Below are 22908 nucleotides of genomic sequence, written 5' to 3'. Positions count from 1 at the left end.
AATGTAATGTAATGTAATATAATATAATATAATATAATATAATATAATATAATATAATATAATATAATATAATATAGAAAATAAATCCTAAAGTATTAAGAGCAATAATTGAGCATTGGCATTGAACAGGATCACCATGCTCTTAGAAGTTAAGTTTTAAAGAGTTGACCCATTTGAATTATTGCACCCAGGTTCCTTTAGTTCACATTTTTCTTTTCTTTTCTAGGAAGAACTGTGTGAATGTTCTAATTACTACCACCCAACTGGTTCCGGCTCTGGCCAAGGTTCTCCTGTATGGACTAGGAGAAATATTTCCTATTGAAAACATCTATAGTGCTACCAAAATTGGTATGGTGTCTACTCTTTCTCCTCACTTTCCTTACAGTAAAACTTTCTACTCAAAAATAATATTATTTGCCGGTTCTTTTGGATGATTTATATGTATTATCCAGCCAGCCAACAGTGTTCTGATGAGGCATGTGATTAATTGTGCATCTAGCTTTATGTGGGTATTGTGGACTTGAACTCAGGTTGTTAGGTTTTGCAGGCAAGCACCTTAACCACTATGCCATCTCTCCAAACCCCTTAAAATCTTTTTGCTTGATTTCCAGTTTCTTTTTCACAGAATATATAGTGTGAGACAAAAAACACTTGAAAAAAGTCAAGAGCTAAAACCTGTATTATAGAACTAATAATTTTATTACATAATATACTAATATTGATAAAATAATAAAATTGTTAAAATATCTTTTATAATTTATTTTTATTTATTTATTTATTTATTTGCAAGCAAAGAGAGAAGAGAAAGAGAAAGAGAAAGAGAATGGGCATACCACAGCCTATAACCCCTGCAAACGAACTCCAGGTGCATGTGCCCCTTGTGCATCTGACTTACATAGGTCCTGGAGAATGAAACCTGGGTCCTTAGGCATTACAGGCACACTCCTTAACCACTAAGCCATCTCTCCAGCCTTAAATTGTTAAAATTCTTTACACCTATCCAGCCTGAATAAAATATTTTTTTAAAATATGGCACTTAGGGCTGGAGAGATGGCTTAGCAGTTAAGTGCTGGCCTGTGAAGCTTACGGACCCCAGTTTGAGGCTCGATTCCCCAGGACCCATGTTAGCCAGATGCACAAGGGGGCGCACGTGTCTGGAGTTCGTTTGCAGTGGCTGGAGGCCCTGGCGCGCCCATTCTCACTCTTTTTCCCCAGCTCTCCCCAAAAAAAGAAAGAAAATAAAAATCTATGGGCTAGAGAGATTGCTCAGTGGTTAAGGTGCTTACCTGCGAAGCCTAATAACCCAGGTTCAATTCCCCAGTACTCACATATTGCCAGTAGCCCTGTTGTACCCATTTTCTCTTTCCACGCAAATATTTTTTAAAAAGAAAGAAAAGAAAAACGGAGGCAAAATGATGCATTTCTATGAAAAGTGTTAAACATAGAAAATGTAATATATAGTTAAAATCTTCACATTTTTACGATATACAGGAAATTTCAAGTAAATCTGTTTGTTTGGTTTTTTTTAGGTGTTTTTTTTTTGAGAGAGAGAGAGAGAGGATGGGCATGCCAGGGCTTCTAGACACCGTAAATGAACTCCAGATGTTTGCATCACCTTGTACATCTGGGGAATTGAACTTGGGTCCTTTGGTTTTGCAGAGAAGTGCCTTAACCACTAAGCAATCTCTCCGGCCCTTTACTGTCTTTTTATCTAAAGCAGCTATGAAATGTTAAGATTTGACAGCTGAGTCTGAAGTTTAATATTTTTTAATTAACTTACTGTTTTTTAGTTCTCTCTCTTTTTTTACTTTTTTATTATTTTATTTTATTTTTTAAATATTTTTTTTTGTTCATTTTTTATTTATTTATTTGAGAGCAACAGACACAGGGAGAAAGACAGATAGAGGGAGAGAGATAGAATGGGCGCGCCAGGGCTTCCAGCCACTGCAAACGAACTCCAGATGCGTGCGCCCCCTTGTGCATCTGGCTAACGTGGGACCTGGGGAACCGAGCCTTGAACTGGGGTCCTTAGGCTTCACAGGCAAGCGCTTAACTGCTAAGCCATCTCTCCAGCCCACTTTTTTATTTTTTTAAGGTAGGTTCTCACTCTAACCTAGGCTGACCTGGAACTTTCTCTGTGGTCCCAGGTGTCCTTGAATTCACAATGATCCTCCTACCTCTGCCTCCTGAGTGCTGGGATTAAAGGCGTGCACCACCATGCCCCTCTCCCCATAATCATTTTTCATAGGTTAACTGTTTTATATGCAAGATGTCGGGTAGTAGATGACGCAGACTTAGCAACTTCTGCTGTACTTGCACATAAGACCCCAGAACACCCATGGTGAGCCTCACACGTCTGAGTTAGCTTTTCTGTGCTAATCATTGTACTGAGCCCTGGCATCATAAGCTCATCCAACTAATGAATTGACCAGCAGCCCCCATCTTTGGTATTGGGAAAAAAAAGGTGAGACGAGTGTCCTAACAGGAAGTCCTTTTCTTTCTGCAGGTAAGGAGAGCTGCTTTGAAAGAATAGTGTCCAGGTTTGGAAAGAAAGTCACATATGTAGTGATTGGAGATGGACGAGATGAAGAAATTGCAGCCAAACAGGTAACTGTGGAAAGAAAAGACATCAGTTTATGTGTCAAGTGTTAGAAAAATGGTGACAGAGCCAGAGTAAAGGTGCACACCCTGAGGAAGGAGGAGCTTGAGTTCAGGGCCAGCTTTAACTACATAGCAAAGATTCTATTCAACATAGTGAATTCAAGGTCAGCCTGAGATCCATAAGATCCTGAAAAAGGAACGGGAAAGAGAGATGAATGGACAGGAAATAAAAGGGAAACTGAAAAATCTATAGAATCTTTTTGTTGTTGTTTGTTTTGTTTTTGTTGTTTTTCAAGGTAGGGTCTTGCTCTAGCCCAGGCTGACTTAGAATTCACTATGTAATCTCAGGGTGGTCTTGAACTCATGGTGATCCTCCCACCTCTGCCTCCCAAGTGCTAGGATTAAAGGCATGTGCCACCATGCCTAGCTCTACGGTTTTTTAAAAAATTTATTGAGAAAGAGGCAGAGAGAGAATGAGTGCACCACAGCCTCCAGCCACTGTAAATAAACTGCAAACACATGTACCACCTTATGCATCTTAGATGGCTTAGATGGGTACTGGGGAATTGAACTTGGGTCCTTAGGCTTCACAGGCAAGTGCCTTAACTGCTAAGCCATCTCTCCAGCCCTGCAATCTTTTTAAAAATTTTATTTATTCACGTGCACATGTCAGGTTCTCTTGTTACTGCAAGTTTTTTGTCTGGCTTTACATGGGTGCTAGGGAAATGAACCCAGAACATCAGACTTTGCAAGGAAGCACCTTTAACCACTGAGCCACCTCTTTAGCCCCCTCTTTACAACCTTTTGTGCATTAGTAGTGCTTCTTTTCCTTCCCCATTTTTTAAAAATATATTTTATCCATTTATTTATTTGAGACAGAGAAAGAGCGAGAGAGGGGAAGAAGGAGAGAATGGGCTCACCAGGGCCTCCAGCCACTGCAAACAAACTCCAGATGCATGCACCACCTTGTGCATCTGGCTTATATGGGTCCTGGGAAATCGAACCAGGATCCTTTGGCTTTGCAGGCAAACGCCTTAGCCTCTAAGCTATCTCTCCAGTCCTTTCCCATTTTTCTTTATGGAAAGAGAGTCATTTTCCCTCCTTCCTGTCACTGAAAATATCTTGCAAGTTTCTAGCTCTGTTATAGGGATGTCCTTCCCCACCCTCATTAAACCTGAGATGGTCCCTGTCTTCATCAGATTTGACTACAAAAAGAAGGTCAATCATTCTAATTTTCAAGCTTCAAATTTAACAACAAAATAAATTAAATTAAAATGCACACATTTTGCTTTTGAGCCATGGAAAGTTTATTCTAACAGTAATGCCATCCAGATCCCAACTCCAGGTCTTCCTTTCTTAATATAGGAATCAATAGATGAAAGAGTTCGGGTTGTGGAATCTGAAAGCAGGCAGGTTCAACCAGGTATAGTAGCGTACACCAAAGACCTGGGTAGGAGATTGAAAAGAGATTACTTGGGACTAGCCTGAGCAATATATAAAGACTGTCTCTTAAACAAGATACAGGGCTGGAGAGATGGTTTAGTGGTTAAGGAATTTACCTGCAAAGCCTAAAGACCCAGATTTGGTTCCCCAGTACCCATGTAAGCCAGATGCACATGGTTGTGCATGTGTCTGGAGTTCATTTGCAGTGGCTGGAGGCCCTGGCATGCCCAAATCATTTCTCTCTCTCCCTCCCTGCCCCCTCCTCTCTCTCTCTCCCGCTCTCTCTCTCTCTCTCTCTCTCTCTCTCTCTCTCTCTGTCTCTCTGTCTCTTTCTCTCTATATATCACTCAAATAAATAAAAATAAAAAAAATATTTAAACACACACAAGATACAGGGCAGGCATGATAGAACACACCTTTAATCCTAGCACTCAGGAGGTACAGTAGCAGGATCACCGTGAGTTCAAGGCCCATCTGAGATTACATAGTGAATTCCAAGTCATCCTCAGCTAGACTGAGACCCTACCTCGAAAAAATAAAAACTAAACAAAAATGGTACAGTCAGTTCAGAGACATTATTAGGTGTGTGACAAGTTACTTAATCTTTTTCAATTTTCTCATTTCCTAAGTATATCTTCGGAAATTCTCCACTTCTTTTTCTCCTCCTCCTCTTCAATGTAGAGGTGATGATTGTCAACCAGGGCTACCCTTATTTTCTTCACCCAGTTCATAGAAACCTTAGCACCTACTAATGAGCTATGAGCTTGGCAATTGATTGGCATGATTATCTCATTACTGTTTCATTTGCCACTTAATATGGCAGTTCAGGGACCTTTTACTTTTTTTCATTGGTGTTAATCACCAGAACTTTGATTCTAGAACCTCATCACTCTGAGTAAGTTATAAGCAGTCTGAAGTGAAGCTAGTTGTCTTCTGCATCATAGAACATGGTTTCCAGTACTTGACTTCATTAACCCTCCACATTGTACCTTCAGAACAGCACATGGAATTCTTGGCATGATTCTGACTATATAATATAACAAGAGTTTTTATTTCCCAGATCTGTACATTTTGTACACTGGCAAGATTTGGGACTGGTAGCTCTAAAGTTTATGGGAAATTTACCATCTAAAAGACAGTATAATCATATTAATACTAGTTTGGTTTTTTTCTTGCTGTTTTGTTTGTTTGTGACATGGTCTTGCTATGTTGCCCAAGCAGACCTCAAATTCGTAATCCTCTTGCCACAGCCTCACCCTTGCAAGTACTAGGATTACAGGCATGTACTACAATGCTTAGCAATAGTAATATCTTATATGGACTATTTTATTTCATCTTGGAGATCTTGAATAATAGCTGGAACCAGTACATCTCTTAATCTGTGTTGTACAGAGTCCTTGTGCATACTACTTCCTTCATCCTTTTGACAGCTCAGTTAGTGGACAGGGGGAGACAGTTGCCAAGTGCCTCAGGAAGACACCTGTGGAGGAAGAGGTGAGAGTAGACATAAACTTCCCCCAAGCTAGGCTAACCAGCTGTCGTCCTTCTCTTTCAGCACAACATGCCCTTCTGGAGGATCACAAACCACGGAGACCTTGTGTCCCTTCACCAGGCCTTGGAGCTGGACTTTCTCTAAAAACTGGAAAGTGGAGCCTTCCTTGTGAACTCAAGGAGCCAGAGGCCAGAACCAACAGAACACTCTCTCCCTCTCTCCCTCTCCCTCTCCCTCCCTCCCTCTCTCCCTCTCCCTCCCTCCCTCCCTCCCTCCCCCCCCCCCTCCTCCTCCTCCTCCTCCTCCTCCTCCTCCTCCTCCTCCTCCTTCTTCTTCTTCTTCTTCTTCTTCTTCTTCTTCTTCTCTCTCTCTCTCTCTCTCTCTCTCTCTCTCTCTCTCTCTCTCTCTCTCTCGTTTGTCTCTGGGTTTTTTCTTCTGTGTTTCTCTCTCTCTTTCTCTCTCCCCCTCCCTTCCTCTCTCTCCCTCTCTCTCTTGGTCTCTCCTGTCTCTCTTCCCCTATGGACTGCTGGCGAGAATACAATCAGAACTGACAACTGCAAGTGTTGCCAAGAGAGCCGCAGCCCGTGTGCACTGCTGTGCAGATGCAGGCCGTGGCGGCGCTGGCGAGAACAGCAGACACTGAGCTGCAGTGCTTTCTTTCTTCATGTTTTGTTCCCAAAGTGAAGAAGGAAAGGAAGGTCTTGGGCACAGATGCAGTCTTGGCCCATGCCCAGACTGAGAACTGTTTGAACTCATGTCAGGGGAAGTACAGCAGTCTCTCTCCTGAGAACAGCTCTTCCATCTTAGCTGTAGAACCTCTTTCCAGTGAATGGGTGTTATTTTTATAGGTAAGGATCTGGTCTCTGAAGCAAGTTTCCCTCTCCTTTTTCTATGAAGAAAAGGGTGTATAAAGTTTCCGTGGAAATAGTAATTGAAATATCTAAAATACCTCTCTGTGACAGTAGCGTCTCTAGCTGCTTCGGTGGTCTCTCCTGAGGATGTCCTGTCTATCTGTGGGTCCCTGGACACCATTCAGCTTTAGACTGGCATCTCCCATGTTGGAAGCCTCAGTCCCCTTGCCAGTCCCACTTCCCCTGTAACCAAATGGCACAAACCGGAAAATGCTTCCCGTAGGCAGTAAAGCTAAGCCTTTAACTTGACTCGAATTCAGAGCCTCTGTCCTAGGAGGGCTAGTCTCCAAACTGGAGAGAAGGGACTTGGGCTTCTGAGAACTTTCAGCTGCTTTGGCATTTGAGGTAAGAAGATACTACCTGCTCTTACAGAGAAGCACCCATGCCCACCAGATGCTCACACTGTGGCCTCTTCCTACTTAGCCATCAGATGGTGGGCTCTGGCCCTTCCTGCCCTCTATACACACCCATCTTAATGCAACCCTGGCTGCCCACTGGACTCAAAAGTCAGAAAGTCCAAGAGCAGGTTTATAACAGATTCCTTTGTGGAGGCCCTTGAGCCACATGGTGTCCCAACATATTTACCCAGGCCTCTGCCTCAGTCTGTAAATGAGGAGCAGGTAGCTGTACTTAGAATCCAGATCTCCATGGAACTCCCCACTTTTTCATTCCATGCTGAAGTGGAAAATCAGAAAGACTTTCCTGACTCTGGTGCCTGAACATCTCATCCCAAGCTAAATGCAGGAGTACTTCCCAGCCTGCTTCCTGGGGAGGTCAGTGGATACCCGGGCCCACATCCCAGCCTTCTAGCCTAGTTGGGTACCCCATCCCTCCAGGACCAACCACCCTGGGCACCTGATTAAGTAGGTTGAACTTCTCTAGAGCAGATGAAGTGCAGCCTTGGGTCCTGAGTAGGAGGTCCTTGGTCAATCCCAGGTGTAACCACTTGTCCCCAGATGATGCAGCACACAAAGGCAAGATTCCTTCCAGTGCCAGACCACCTGGGTAGCAGCAGAGGGGCAGGCACAGTCTTTCAGAAATTCATGACATGCAGTGGAGGAAGGGTTTGCAGAGAAACTGAGGTTGGTGTGCATCTTTGGCCTTGTTTCCTCCCAGGTGCAGGTGGGAGAAGGGTAGTAGAGTCTGGGTTAGACCTTCCTCATCTGTGCTGGCTTGTACTTTCATGCCTCCAATCCTGCCCCTGTTGCCCATATAGCTATTGGTTTCTTGCCATGGACAAAGATCTCCCATTGGTATTGTGCTTCAGGCTTATGATGTGGTGACACATGCCTCTCTGTGCACACACACACAAACCCTTTGAGGGAGGCTCTTTATTCTAAAATATAACTTGGATTCCCCTTTCCATGGCCTTTTTCCTCTTGCACTGAGTGTCCAGTTTGGCTCTTTGCAAAAGGAACTTTGACTTGGCCAAGAGAGATGAGGCCATACTGAGCAGAACAGCCTGTGCTCCTTTGAGAAGGCAGATAGGAAGCAGGCAGGCCGTTGTCTCTTTCAGGAGTTGCCCAGGGAACACTGCTTTTTGGGTTGTCTTCTCTCCCCTCCCACAACAGCCTGGAAATGAGTCAACAGTGTCAAGGGCTGTTGAAAGCTGGGGCAAAAGGAAATTTGAGAGGCTATCCTTGCTGGAAAGAGTGCCATTGAAATTAGCCAGATGGAGTCCTTTCCCTGCTGGACCCTCTGTTCTACAGGGTGTCTAGACATGTTAGCAGGGCCTAGGGGTGGCTCTGGAACGGGAAGAATGTCTTAGGGTAGGAGGTGATTGACTTTCGAATGTAAAACTGACCGTGCCTTAGCATCACCCTGTCCAGTGCCCCAGGGCAGCTGGTGGTGTCCAGGAGAGAGGACACCTGCTCCAGATTTAGATGCCTGTTTAGGCTTTTGTTTGATTTGGAGGTGTTTCTGTCTTATCTGCAAATTGGGGAGGTCAAAGCTAGTGTCCCCAGAGGCTTGCCAAGTTTGTTCATAGTTGGCACAAACTCACCTTGGCTCCAAGTAGAATGTGATTGCCAAACTCCAGCTACAGGCAAGCATGTGGAGCTTGCAGATGCTCCTGGCTCCATCCTGGAAGAGTGCAGAGTAGGTGCTTGAGGCCTCCCTCCTGCCCCTCATAAGCAGGCTTCTCATTACTACCTTGGATTCCTTCATCAAGAACCTAGAACTCCTCACATACTGTAGAAGCAAATTAGAATTCTGAGGTCCTCAAAGAAGAGGTAAAAAAAATTCTAAATCTACTTGTGTCCCAACCCAGCCAAGGACCTCTTGCCCTTCCTGCACTCTGAGTCAGCTCTGACAAGCCCAGCTCCCTGGTGGGCTCCTAGTGCTCTGACTCCAATGTGAGCCATTCTGCTATGAACGACTTCTTCTTGGAACACTACTCCCCCTCTGGATTCCAAATGCCTCCTTAGCAAGAAAAGTCATTAGCTGGGTTAGGTATATATTTATGTGACTGCGGGCATTCGTGGCTGTAGAATCCTTGACCATAATGTTATATGTAATGGGAACTCTCTTATAAACTTGAAAAAAAATAAAGTTTTTATTTTCTATACAGAGTTCTCCTGTGTCTTTAATATTTTATTTATTTGCAAGGGGAGAAACAGAGAGGGAGAGAATGGGCGTGCCAGGGCCTCCAGGCATTGCAAACGAATTTCAGATGTGCATCTGGCTTACATGGGCCCTTAGGCTTTGCAAGCAACACAAACTAAGCCATCTCTCCAGCCCGCCTGTGTCTTGTTTTTTAAAAACTTTTTTATTAGCTGGGCGTGGTGGCACACGCCTTCAATCCTAGCACTTGGGAGGCAGAGGTAGGAGGATCACCGTGAGTTCGAGGCCACCCTGAGACTACATAGTTAATTCCAGATCAGCCTAGGCTAGAATGAGACTCTACCAAAAAAATATATATATATACATCTTCCAAATACAGACAATATACCATGATCCTTTGTCTTCTGAATAGGGTTAACCCAGTTGCTCAGCTAAAGTGCATCATTATTTTAACAAAAAACAAAACAGCCTGGAGTGACGGCTTAGTGATAAGGCACTTGCCTGTGAAGCACAGGGGCCCAGGTTCGATTCCCCAGGACCCATATAAGTCAGATGCATAAGGTGGTATATATGTCTGGAGTTTGTTTGCAGTGGCTGGATGCCCTGGCACACCCATTCTCTATCTGCCTCTTTCTCTCAAAATGTTTTAAAAATGAAGACCATTTTGTATAAGTAAATATACATGGGAAATAGTTTCATATAATTTGCAAAGAAGCATTAACCCATGAATTGTTTCTAAAATGTATTTTAGAGGCTGGGAAGACAGTCCAGTGGCTAAAGGCACTTGCTTGAAAAGCCTGCCAGCCCAGGCTCAGGTCCCGAGTGCCCACATACAGCTAGATGCACAATGTGGCTCATGTGTTAGGATTTCATTTGCAATGGCTAGAGACCCTGCTGCACCCATTTTGGTGCATCAAGAGCTTCCAAAAATAAGAATATTACAAAAATAATGTTTTCTAGGTGTAAAGTGATTTGGTGAGAGAAGCAAGCACCTAACTGTGCTGAGTGTGAACTAACACACCACTTTGGAGCCCTTGTATTTCTCTTGGTGTAATGTTACATCAAGTATTCATCTCCAGACCAGGGTTGGTCTCCCACACCCCACCCCCACCCACTACTAGTCTGGGAAACAGTAAAGAATCCTTTTTTTTTTTGAGGCAAGCCCAACAGACTGGCTGTGTGTGTGTGTGTGTGTGTGTGTGTGTGTGTGTGTGTGTGTGTGTGTGATGAGAGGGAGGGAGTGGGAGAGAATTGGCATGTGAGGGCCTCCAGCCATTGTAATGGAACACAAGCTGCGTGCACCACCTTGTACGCATGTGCGACCTTGCGTACTCGCATCACCGTGTGCATCTAGCTTAGGTGGGCAACCTGGAGAGTCATGGGTCTTCAGACTTTGCAAGCAAAGCAAGTGCCTTAACCGCTAAGCCATCACTCCAGCCCCTCACTTATTCCAAAGAAGGAAATTAGAATTGAGTCTAGTTTGCAAGTGTCATAAGATGTACGTTTCCGCTAGAAAATAGAAGGCTGCCTTGTATTCTAGTATTCTAGTAATTGGGTCTTTTTTTTTTTTTTTTTCTTAAGAGACAGAAGACAATGAGTGTGTCAGAGCCTCTAGCCACTGCAAACAAACTCTAGATGCATGTGCCACCTTGTGCATCTTACATGAGACCTGGAGAACCACACCTGAGTGCTTAGGCTTTGCAGGCAAGCACCTTAACCACGAAGCCATCTGTCCAGCCCCTGTACTTTTTTTTTTTATATTTTTATTTATTTATTTGAGAAGAGAGAGAGAGACAGACAGACAATGGTTGGTCCAGGGCCTCCAGCCACTGCAAAGGAACTCCAGATGCATGTACCACCTTGTGCGTCTGGCTTATGTGGGTCCTGGGGAATCGAACCTGGGTCACTTGGCTTTGCAGGCAAGTGCCTTAACCGCGAAGCCATCCCGCCAGGCCACTTTTTTTTTATTTTAAATAAGAGAGTATTGACACACCAGGGCCTCCAGCCACTACAATGAACTCCAGACGGCTGTGCCACCTAGTGCGCGGCCTTTGGCATCTGCTTATGTGGGATCTGGAAAGCAGAACATAGGTCTTTAGGCTTCTCAGGCAGGCACCTTAGCCTCTAGCCCTGTTGGGTCTTTTTGGTGTTAGGTGTAGATTTTGAGCCACACACAGTGCAGCTGAAGCATGCTGGTTAGTTGGCTGTTTCCTTAGTCACAAGTATAGGTTTGAGATGTTGATCTCCAAACCAAGAGTAAACATCTCCATCTCACCCTAACATGACTAAGACGATCCGTATTTCTTTTGTTGTTGTTGTTTTTAGTTTTTAGTTTCTTTCATCAAACCACAGACCGATCATCCCAGGAGTCACCTCACCACTTACCCACAAAGAACTCCCAGCAGAATGCCAACACCTGGCCTATCCTACTTAATTCCTAGTCCTAAAGATGCTTGTAGCTGTTCTCTGCAGGCCCAGCAGCAGATCTGGGGGCAAGAGGATACACTAGCTTTCTTGGGTTTTGTTTTTGTTTTTGTTTTTCCAGGTAGGGTCTCACTCTCTAGCCCAGGCTGACCTGGAATTCACTATGTAGTCTCCGGGTGACCTTGAACTCATGGCAATTCTACCTCTGCCTCCCAAGTGCAGAAATTAAAGGCATGTGTCACCACACCCAGCCTCACTAGCTTTTTTTTTTTTTATTTTTTAAGTTTATTCATTTGCTAGCAGTGAGATAGAGAGGAGAGGCAAAATGGGTACTCCAGGGCCTCCAGCCACATTGCAAACAAAGTCCAGATGCATGCACTACTTTGTGCATCTGGCTTTATGTGGATACTGGAGAACTGAACATGGGTCATTAGGCCTTGCAGGTAGATACCTTAACCACTAAATCATCTGTTCAGCCCAAGAATGCACTGGTCTGCCCAGATGTGTGTTCTACTGCCAGCTGAATGAGCAGCCCCATTCAATTATCAACTGGCTCTCCAGCTCCAGGACCATGGAAAACAAGAGGTCAGGCCAGGTGTGGTGGTGCACACTTTTAATCCCAGCACTCGGGAGCCAGCCTGAGACTACATAGTGAATTCCAGGTCAGCCAGGGTTAGAAAGATGGCTCAGTGGTTAAAGGCACTTGCTTGCAAGGCCTGCTGCCCCAGGTTCAAGTCCCCAGTAACCATGTAAAGCCAGATGCACAAAGTGGCACATGCATCTGAAGTTTGCAGCCCATTCTTTCTCTCGTTCTCTGTACTAGTAATTAAATTAAAACCTTTACAAAAAGCCAGGTGTGGTAATACACTTTTAATCTCGGCACTTGAGAGCAGAGGTAGGAGGATCTCTGAGTTTGAGGCCAGTCTGAGATTACATAGTGAATTCCAAGTCAGCCTGGGCTAGCGTGAGACCCTACTTCAAAAAAAAAAAAAAAAAAAAACTTATCAAAAAAAAGTCACATCTAGCATTGGGGAGATGGTTCTGGGTGTAAAGTGCTTGCCATGCAAGTATGAGTAACTGACATCAACCTCTGGATTACACATAAGCATTCACACATGTAACATGCACACAGCACATACTCCATATGAACATGCACACAGCACATACTCCAAGTTGCACCTAAGTCAGCCTACATCTCTGTCCCAGGGGCCTTTACCAATTTCAGGGGAATTCATGTCCTTGCTTCCTCTCTAGAAAGGATTAGTAGATTCTTTTAATGACAGAGACTAGGTTGGAAGATTTCACAAAGTTTTAATAATAATCTAAATAATACTGTTAAACAAAAGCACCACGTGTCTTCACTTGCATTGACATAGGCATACATTTTGCTTCTCTCACATAGACTCTGAGGTAGGAAGTACACTGGCTAGAATGAGAAATACTCAACGGGCTGTATGTGGCCCAGGACCACAAGACACTTGGTTTAGAGATGACCTGGAAGACTCTGCAGAGGCTGAGCCAAGACAATGGAGAGACTGGCAAAGCCTGCCTAGAGTTGGGCAGCCCTAAGCCCCAGGCTTTGAGATACTGCCCGAGACTGATTGAAATGACTGGGAAGAAGCCAGTGTGGCAAGCTGCTTCCACCGTTAGAACAATGTTCTTGGTACATAAAGTGCTCAGTAACATTTGTTGAATAAACAGGTTGGAAAAACAATTCTAGAAGACAACACCCCCCCCACACACACACACACATCAGGTCTTCTAGATCAGAACTGGGAAGCCAGAAGGTGACTAGAGGCGACAATACCAACAATGAGAAATTTTAAGGCCAGCAGCTCTACTAGCTAGGGAATGAAAAGGAATTCTCTTCCTTCCTCCCAAAATATTTTGTCCCATAATTGTCCCATGACTGTCCAGGATCCATCTTCTCTTCCTTACTGTGATGACCCTGCATCAAAACACCCCGTTCACATCCCCTTTCTCGGCCAAAGCAGCTTTCCCTTTGGTCATAGGGAAAAAATTCCGAGCCAACTGAGTCATGCGCCTGTTGTGAGGCAGCTGAGAGTGTTCTGACGGAAGAAGACTCTGGACCCCGTCCACGCGGTCAGGCTCCCAGCTGCAGCTAGGGTGCAGCCAGCGGTAGTAGATGAGCCGCAAAGCCACACCCAGGAAGAAGCAGATGCCTCCTGCGGCCAGCCACATGGGCAGTGCAGTCCCACAGGGCAGCCAGGTACCATACATCACCCAGGTGGTCACCAGCAGAACACTGTCACTCAGAAGAAACGCTACGTGGATGATGGCCCGACCCCGGGTGTGGCCTTCAGACACATTGAACCAGGAGAAATAGAGGATGGTGGCCACTGTCACCCGGTACAGCCACTCGGAGCAGGGGTCTGGCATGAAGTCTGTGCCCTGAAGCCAGACCCAGAGTAGCAGCACCAGCCACAAGCCAAAGAAGTGCAGGGCCACGTAGTGGGGGAAGAGGGCCGAGAACAGGGCCACAGCCAGGACTCGGGGCCACAGCAGCAGCAGGTTCCACAGGAAGTAGATGGCGGAGGAGCCGGGGCCCAGGATGGGCTTGGAGGGAAGGCAGGAGCGCAAGGCCCGGTGGTAGTCCAATAGCGCCCATGAGATGCCCACGAAGGAGGTACAGATGCCAACCCCTAGCAAGAGCAAGAACAACAGTGAGCCTTGTAGGCAGCCTGCCTGGAACCCCCCTAAGCCACAAGGAACCCTCCTAATAACCCTGAGGTGAGGTAGGTCTTTGAAAACCCCCCACTATTTGTCCAAAGAAAAGTGAAAGGAGAGAACATTCACTTCATTCATAGGCCCATACACGGAGCTTGGGTGCAAATATGAAGTCTGCCCTTTACCACAAAGCTATACTTTTTAAAAAATACATATATTTATTTATTTGAAAGAGAGAAAGAGGCAGAGAGAGGGAGCGAATGGACACACCAGGGCCTCCAGACACACTGCAAAGGAACTCCAGACGTGTGTAAACAGAAAGAATGGACATGTGCCAGGTGTGGTGGCACACGTCTTTAATCCCAGCACTCAGGAGGCAGAGGTAGAAGGATCGCCATGAATTCAAGGCCACCCAGAGAGTACATAGTGAATTCAGTCAGCCTGAGCTAGCGTGAGACCCTACCTTGGAAAACCAAAAAAAAAAAAAAAATGGACACCAGGGCCTCTGGCCACCTGCCGCTTGCCACTGCGAACAAACTCCAGACACATGTGCCACTTTGTGACCTGGGTTTTACTGGGGAATAAGCCCAGGCAGTCAGGCTTTGCAAGCAAGCACTTTAAACTCTGAGCCATCTTTCAGTTCCCACAATGCTTTACTTTCAAGTGCTATCTATCTTGTGACGTCTTTCAAGGATAAGATGGTGTGTAACTTATAGTCACTCAACATTTGGTACCCCAGGGCCTTAGCATCTTTTAGGGCCCTATAATCCTCCTTCCCCAGAAAAGCCCAAGCTCATTTGAAAATGAGCTCCTGTGTCAGAAAGAGGGCAGGATCTCTGACAAAGTGGCAGCAGCCCTCCAGCTACAGCTGCCCTCAGGATTGGGAAGGATGCCATGTAGGCAGAAGGCCTCCTCACTCTCCTTCCTGTGCAGTCTGGCCCAAGGTCCTAACTTTCCAAGGTCCTGAAGCTCATGATGGAGGTCCTATCCTACTCCACACTGCCAGGTCTGGACTGCGAACAGCAGAACCTCCAAGGCAGGATGGAGGTGGCATGGGAATGCCTCTAAACTGCCCCTGCCTCTTCCACCTCATTCCTTCAACAATTGTTACTGGGAACCAACCCTACTGTGTGCCAAGAGCCCACTATCAGCCTGGCATCAGATCTGTGGCCACTGCCCTCTCATCTCAGGCCTACTCCCCTTGACTATCCCCTGAGCCACCCATCTGACCTCTCTGGTGAGTCAATGTCCAATGTAAAACCCCACCCACTGTTGGAAGCCATAGAGCAAAAGCCTCTCTATTTGGCCTGGGCCTGCTCATAAACTGACTCATTACTCAGAAAGCTGGTCCATCCAGCTTTCTGTTAGGTACTTCTAGAACCGGTCAGCAGGCTGCTTACAGAATCTTATTTTTTGCTAAAGGCCAGTTTATGGTCGGGATGTGAAGCCTGGTGCAGTCAGGATGTTAAGCCAGTGAGGCAAGATTAGATGAACACCTAATTACATCCCCTCCAGGCTTCCTGACAACTCCTTGCCCTGGCCACGTCCCCTTCCCCCTACAACTCTATATAAGCCTACATGTAAGAATAAACTCTCAAGGCCGTGGCAAACATCTAGCATGGTCTCCTTCTTGTGTCTGTTTGCCTTGTTTCATCCAGGTTAATTTTCACCTCGCTTCTTTGTTCGACTCCCCACTGGCTGGGGCAACCCACCTCATTATCACAGTGATTGCCCATTTCCTGATCTCTGAGCTCCTGAAGGGTAGAAAGATTCTGTTCACTTGGGGTTCCCTGGCAGCTCAGTACCAGGGACATAAAAAATGTTTGCTATGTATTCTCTGGGTGGCCTTGAACTCACGGCAATCCTCCTACCTCTGCCTCCCGAGTGCTGGGATTAAAGGCGTGCGCCACCACACCTGCCGCTCTATTCACAATAGCTAGAAAATGGAACCAGCCCACGTGTCCCTCAACTGATGAGTGGATAATGAAGATGGGGCACCTTTATATAATGGAGTTCTACTCTACGGTAAAGAAAAATGCAATTATGAAATGTTAGGAAAATGGATGGATCTGGAAAGGATTATAATTAGTGAGGTAACCCAGGCAGGTGAATTGCTGTGAGTTTCAGGCCACCCTGTGACTTTAGTGAATTCCATATCAGCCTGAGCTACAGCAAGACCCTACCTTGAAAAAACACACACAAACCAAGGCTGAAGAGATGGCTTAGCAGTTAAGGTGCTTGCCTGCAAAGCCTAGGACCCAGATTCAATTCCTCAGGACCCACATAAACCAGATGCACAAGGTGCTGCATACATATGGAATTCTTCTGCAGCAACTGGAGGCCCTGGCACACCCATCCTCTTCCTCTCCCTCCCTCCCTGCCTCTCTCTCTCTCGCTCACTCTCGCTCTTTCTCTCTTTCAAAACAAAATTAATCTTAAAAACAAAAAAATATTTTTTCAGATGAGAACAAACTGATATTCAGGCTAAGTTACTTTTCTAAATTTGAACAGTGTAAGAATGACTTTAAGTTTGAATGCAGATCCCACGGCCTAAAACTCACTCTTCTGTCTTCTCAGCAGCCTTTATGAAAGAGTAAAGCACTGCTGACATTGCAGGGAAGCTTTGCTAAGCAGCATAAGGAGCGGCCACGGGCCCAGCACTCACATTGGTAATACTCAGCCCGGCCACTCTGCAGTGCGATGGCCAGCACCAGTGTGAGCTGCGGCGTCGTCTCCAAGAAGGTCTCGAAGAGCCGCAGCATGCTGATGTCCAGGGAGAGGAAACTGGCATAGGCCAGGTCGAACTCTGACGGCACCTCTTGCTTCCATACTGATAGCCCCTGCTGCAGCCCTTGCAGGCACCTGGGTAGTACACACCAGCACCCATTTAGGCCAGGTCAGTGTTCTATGAATTCCCGCATCTCCTACCCACTGGGTACAGGAACACAGGCTCAAATGCTAACTTTCATGTGTGTGTGTGTGTGTGTGTGTGTGAGTGTGTGTGTGAGAGAGAGAACTGGCACACCACAGCCTCCAGCCACTGCAATCAACTCCAGACACCTGCACCCCCTTGTGCGCATGTGTGACCTTGCTGTGCATCATGCTTATGTGGGACCTGGAGAGTTGAACATGAATCCTTAGGCTTCGCAAGCAAGCACCTTAACCGCTAAGCCATCTATCTCTCCAGCCCATAACTTTTTATTTTATTAAATGTGTAAATTAACTTTTACTGGTAACATTTTAAAAATTAAAATAGGGCTGGAAGGTTGGAGAGATGGCTTAGCGGTTAAGGCGTTTGCCTACAAAGCCAAAGGATCCTGTTTCTATTCTCCAGAAACTATGTAAGCCAGATGCACATGGAGGCTCACGCATCTGGAGTTTGTTTGCAGTGGCCGGAGGCTCTGGTGCACCCATTCTCTCATTCTCACTCTCTCCCTCTTTCTCAAATAGATAAATAAAATATTTTTGAAAAAACAGAGCTGGAGAGATTGCTTAGCAACTGAGGTGAAGCCTAAGGACCCAGGTTCAATTCCCCAGAAACCATGTAAGCCAGTGCACACGGTGGCACATGCACCTGGAGTTCATTTGCAGTAGCTGGAGGCCATGGCATGCCCATTCTCTCTTTTCTGCCTTCTCTCTCAATAAATAAATAAAAATTAAATGAAATTTAAACAAAATTAAAATAAATTACTGTGTCTCCTCTGCAACCCCAGGCCAAGAGGCAGGAAGCTAGGCAGAAGCAGGAATGGCTCAGCCCCAGGAGCTAACCATTGAGGTCACCGCCTGCTCATCACTGCCATAATTCTAACTTTTTTTTCTTTTTTCAAAGTAAGGTCTCACTCTAGCTCAGGCTGACCTTGGATTCACTATGTTGTCTCAGGGTGGCCTCGAACTCATGGTGATCCTCCTACCTCTGCCTCCCAAGTGCTGGGATTAAAGGCGTGTACCGCCATGCCCAGCTTGTTATTGTTGTTTTTTAGAGGTAGCATCTCACTCAAGCCCAGGCTGACCTGGCAGTCACTACTCAAAATTCTGTCTCCTGAGTGAGTTCTGGTATTAAAGACATGCAATCACCATACCTGGCCAGGCTCCAATTATAGCATGACCCTTAAATGCCACTTAAGCCAGCTACACAAAGTGGCACATGCATTTGGAATTCATTGCAGTGGCTAGAGGCCCTGGCACACCTCTCTATATATATCTGCCTCTACACACACACATACACACACATCAAATAAATAAAATTTTTTTGTTGTTGTTGTTTTTTTGTTTTTCGAGGTAGGATCTCACTCTAGCCCCAGGCTGACCTGGAATTCGCTATGGAATCTCAGGGTGGCCTAGAACTCACAGTGATCCTCCTACCTCTGCCTCCCGAGTGCTGGGATTAAAGGCATGCGCCACCATGCCCGGCTAAAATATTTTTTAAAAGAGGGCTGGAGAGCTGGCTTAGTAGTTAAGGCACTGGCCTATGAAACCTAAGGACTCATATTCGACTCTCTAGGTCCCATGGAAGGCAGATGCGCCAAGTGATGCAAGCATGCAAGTTCACACATGTGCACAAGGTGATGCACGTGTCTGGAGTTTGATTTCAGTGGCTGGAGGCCCTGGCACACCAATTCTCTCTCACACACACACTCTTGCTCTCTTACATAAAGCAAAAGGCCAGTCTGTTGGGCTTGCCTCAAAGAAAAAAAAAAAAAAGATCTGCTAAGATCCTAGGGACAAAAAAAAAGAGAGAGAACTCTGAACAGAAAAGTCAAGGCCATGTGCATTTTATTTCATTTTGTGGTGCTGGGGACTGAAGCCAGGGCCTTCCACACACTAGGCAATCACTCTACCACTTACTACATCAGCCTTCTTCAAGCCAAAATCAGACTATGCTCTGGGAAGAGCAAGCTGGCCATGGATAGGAGGAAAGGTCAGAGGGTTAAGGGCAAAAACAGGGGTCTCCCTGGTGTGCCCATTTTCCCTATCTGCCACTTCCTCTCTCAAATAAATAAAATTAAAACATTAAAAAAAAAAAACAGGCAGGGCGTGATGACACATGTCTTTAATCCCAGCATTTGGGAGACAGAGGTAGGAGGATCGCCATGAGTTCAAGGCCACCCTGGGACTCCATAGTGAATTCCAGGTTAGCCTGGGCCAGAGTGAGACCCTACCTCAGGGGAAAAAAAAAAAAAAGTTCAGGGAGAAAAGGAGTGGGCTTGGTCCAGACAGAGGGGCAATAGCGCAGCTTCTGGAACCGGCAAAACAGACACAGAGACCCACGAGCAGGACTGGTTGGTGTGGGGGGCATTTTCCCACCCAGTGCTGATCTCACATTCATTCAACAGATGTTGACTGCCACTACCCTGGGTGGCACTGGTAACCCACTAAGGAATAGATAGGCAGCATCCTGTTGGGACACTCTGGCACACAGAAACTTCTGCCTCTGGTCCTGCAATGTCCCATCAGGGACCTCTGCCTCAGCTCTTGTCACAGGAAGGAATAAGGACCCTGTTTTCAAACCCAAGCTTCAGCAGAAACATAAAGGAAGGGCCCAGGGAGGCATGCCTGTAGTAACTGTGCCCTTCACACCCCATCTGGCTTTTACTGATGTCCCTACAGGCCCTCAGGCAAAACAGCATCATTCAGAGCCCCTCCGCACGGCTAGACCCTTAGGAAGCTTTGTCAAGGCACGATCTGGGAAGAGCTCTTCTGGCTTCAGCCACCCTATCCCAACTAGACGACACAATAATACGACAGGCTTCATTGTGTGACCCTGACCCCTTGGTTTCAGTGTTCCTCATCTCTACAAGACCACGCCAGTTCAGAAAAAAAGGGCACACATATTTTCCAAGACCCAGCCCGAGCTGGCTCCAAGGACATGGATGAGTCAGACCCTATCTCTGCCCTCTTGCTTAGTCTAAGGATCAGAAGCAAAGGTAAGCAGAAGAACAGAACTGAGTGAGAAGATAAGCACCGACTGTGCTGGGGGTAAGAGCCACGGGCACCGGCGGGTGGCCCAGGTAGTCATGAAACCAGCTGACAGTTACTGAATGCTTGGTTTATTGTGTCAGGACAATTTACAATTCTCTTAACAGAACACGAGGAGCCACTAATTTCGATGATGAGTAAACTGAGACCCAGACAGCTCAGTCACTTGCCCAGGGCCCATGTTGAACAATCTAGTGGCCAGCACTATGCCAGGCACTTTCTTACTGTCACTCACTCTAGGCCTCTCTCTACACGACTGCCCCTTTTTTACACAAGAGCAAACAGAATCAGGGAGACACAGAAAGGTGGCCACAGGTGGCTAAACCAGACTCGGATCTGGGAGAAGTCTGACTCCAGTGCCCACAATGCCCCTATTCTGTCTTTGTTCCCTGGGCCTCTATGTTTTCACCTGTGCCCAAGGCGAGGGTTGTCAGCCAGGATTCTCTTTCCTCAAAAGGCTGGGCACTCACCTGTGGGTAAGGTGTGCCCGGGGCTAAGTCTTCTTTCCCAGGGGAGCCCACACCCTCTGAGTGGGTGCCAGCCGCCAGAAGCCATACCCCAGGGCGGGACGCTCACCTGTACAGGTAGCCCAGCTGCAGCAGGTGCAGCAGCGCCAGGCAGCGGCCCGAGGGCAGCGAGCGGTGCAGGCCCTCGGGGTCGGCGCGCAGCCACAGCCAGCTGAAGCCCTGCAGCGCGGCCGAGGCCAGGCCCAGCAGTGCCAGCACCAGCGCGGCCCACTCGGAGCGGCCGCCCAGCGCGTACTGGCCGGCGGCCCACAGGTCGGCGCCCAGGTCCACCAGGAAGACCGCCGTGCCCAACGCTCCCAGGATCAGGTCCCGCAGGAGAACGGCGCGGAGCGACCCGGGCATGACCCGCCCGCCTGCCCGCCGAGCGCCCGCCTGCCCGCCTCCGTCCCCTCGGCGCCCGCGACCCGCCCTCGAGCCCGGGGTCGCCCCGGCAGGAAGAAGGCGGGAGCTGTCCTCGGGACCGGCCCCCGTCGGCTGGGCGGGACTTCCCCCTCCTGCCCCGTCGGGGGAGGAGCGAGGTTCGCGCACACACCGTTCCCCCAGCCCCCGCCGTGGGCCCTGCCCCAGCCCGCTCCCTTGGTCACTGGGCCCTGGCACCGGGTCGGGGTATCCCCAGCCCCTGAACCCTGGCCTTGGCATCCCCAGCTGCCTCCCCCCACCCCGCCCCTGGACCTTGGTCTCGGCATCCCCAGCCCCTGCCCAAAGACTGATGGATGCCCTTCCCTTAGGCAATCTCTCGGCTTAGTTACGCAGTTTAGCATTTGAAGCCCCCGGGGGCTCAGAGAGGCGAGGATGGCCCAAAGACTGGAGCCTAGGCCGCCACTGGGATCCTGCGCAGATGCGTGGTTAGAAAACCAAGCAAGGGGCAGGGAGACGATGGCTCAGCAGTTAAAGGGGCTTGCTTACAAAGCCTGGCGACTTGGGTTTGATTCCCCAGTACCCATGGAAAGCCAGTTGTACAAAGTGGCGCATGGGTCTGGAGTTTGTTTGCAGCAGGAGGCCCTGGTGCAGCCATACTTTCTCTCTCCTCATAAACAAAACAGAAAAAAAAAAAAAACAATTGTGGCTTTGCTCTAGCCCAGGCTGACCTTGAATTCACCATGTAGTCTCAAACTGGCCATATACTCATCATAACCCTCCTACCTCTGCCTCCTGAGTGCTAGGAGTAAAGGTGTGACTACCACACCAAGCATTAAAAAAATATTTTTAGAGCTGGAGAGATGAATTAGTGGTTAAGGTGTTTGCCTACAAAGCCAAAGGACCTCTGTTAGATTCCCCAGGACCCACATAAGCCAGATGCACAAGGTGGCACATGCGTCCGGAGTTCATTGGCAGTGGCTGGAAGACCTGGCGCGCCCATTCTCTCTCTCTCTGTTTGCCTCTTTCTCTCTCACTCTCTCAAATAAGTAAATAAAAATTTTTAAAATATTTTTTTAAAAAGAGCCAGGGGTGGTGGCACACACCTTTAAATCACAGCACTTGGGAGGCAGAGGGAGGAGGATTGCTGTGATGTTGAAAGTCAGCCTGAGACTCCATAGTGAATTCCAGGTCAGCTGGGGCTAGAGTGAGACCATACCTTGAAAAGCCAAAAATAAATAAATAAATAAATATAAAAATTAAAAAGAGAACTGACCAAGAGCACAGAATCAAAAAGACCCATTTTAGGACTGAAGAGATGGCTTAGCGATTAAGGTACTTGTCTGCGAAGTCTAAGGACTCATGTTCAACTCTCCAGGTCCCACATGAGCCAGATGCACAAAGATGAGTCAAACACAAGGTCCCACATGCATGCAAGATAGCACAGGCATCTGGAGTTCAATTACAGTGGCTGAGGCCCCGGTGGGCCAATTCTCTCTCTCTCTCTTATACAAAAGGGCACATTTTAGGGTGCAATAGTAACATGTCTGTTATGGGGGAAAACAACCTCTCTCTAATTAGAATATAGGCCCACTCTATGGGAGGGAATGCATCCCTGATACTGAAAACCTACAACAGGGGCAATCATGAGCCCTAGGGGTGTAACTTCTGCTGGTGTCTGGCTAAATGTATATACTATGCTCACCAAACTGCACAGTATGCACTTCTCTTAATGTTCATACCCATATATTAATGCTACTCTCACTTTTGGTAGAGAACCTTCTCTTTTCAGATGGCAGTGACCTTGGTATGACTCAGAAGGCACCATGGTGCTAAAAAGTGACAGAGGAGTATTCAGCACTGAAATATCTCAATCACACCTTCCAAGGCTCAGGGTCCATTGCGGAAGAGATGGTGGAAAGAATGT

At 47.0% G+C, this 22908-nt stretch overlaps 2 protein-coding genes across 7 annotated transcripts in view; one reads left to right on the top strand and one right to left on the bottom strand.

Moving 5' to 3' along the window:
* Eya3 (EYA transcriptional coactivator and phosphatase 3) overlaps window positions 1–5807 on the top strand; it is a 106283-nt gene extending 100476 nt beyond the window's left edge. For all 6 annotated transcript variants that reach the window (XM_004671246.2, XM_004671245.2, XM_045150214.1 and 3 more), the window contains 3 exons: window positions 227–348; window positions 2507–2607; window positions 5600–5807. In XM_004671246.2, the coding sequence (XP_004671303.1) occupies window positions 227–348; window positions 2507–2607; window positions 5600–5680 (304 nt within the window). In that variant the 3' untranslated portion in view covers window positions 5681–5807. The remainder of the gene's footprint in view (window positions 1–226; window positions 349–2506; window positions 2608–5599) is intronic.
* A 6917-nt stretch (window positions 5808–12724) lies between these two features.
* Xkr8 (XK related 8) lies at window positions 12725–20966 on the bottom strand. Its single transcript, XM_004671272.2, has 3 exons — window positions 20674–20966; window positions 16787–16983; window positions 12725–14096 (listed from the first exon to the last, which is right to left on the bottom strand). The coding sequence occupies exons 1-3, from the start codon at window positions 20964–20966 to the stop codon at window positions 13387–13389; spliced, it is 1200 nt and encodes a 399-aa protein (XP_004671329.1). The 3' UTR covers window positions 12725–13386.
* Window positions 20967–22908: the final 1942 nt, after the last annotated feature.

The sequence above is a fragment of the Jaculus jaculus genome, chromosome 5 (assembly GCF_020740685.1).
Source record: "Jaculus jaculus isolate mJacJac1 chromosome 5, mJacJac1.mat.Y.cur, whole genome shotgun sequence".
NCBI lineage: Eukaryota > Metazoa > Chordata > Mammalia > Rodentia > Dipodidae > Jaculus > Jaculus jaculus.
This window is presented reverse-complemented; position numbering and strand designations above follow the sequence as displayed.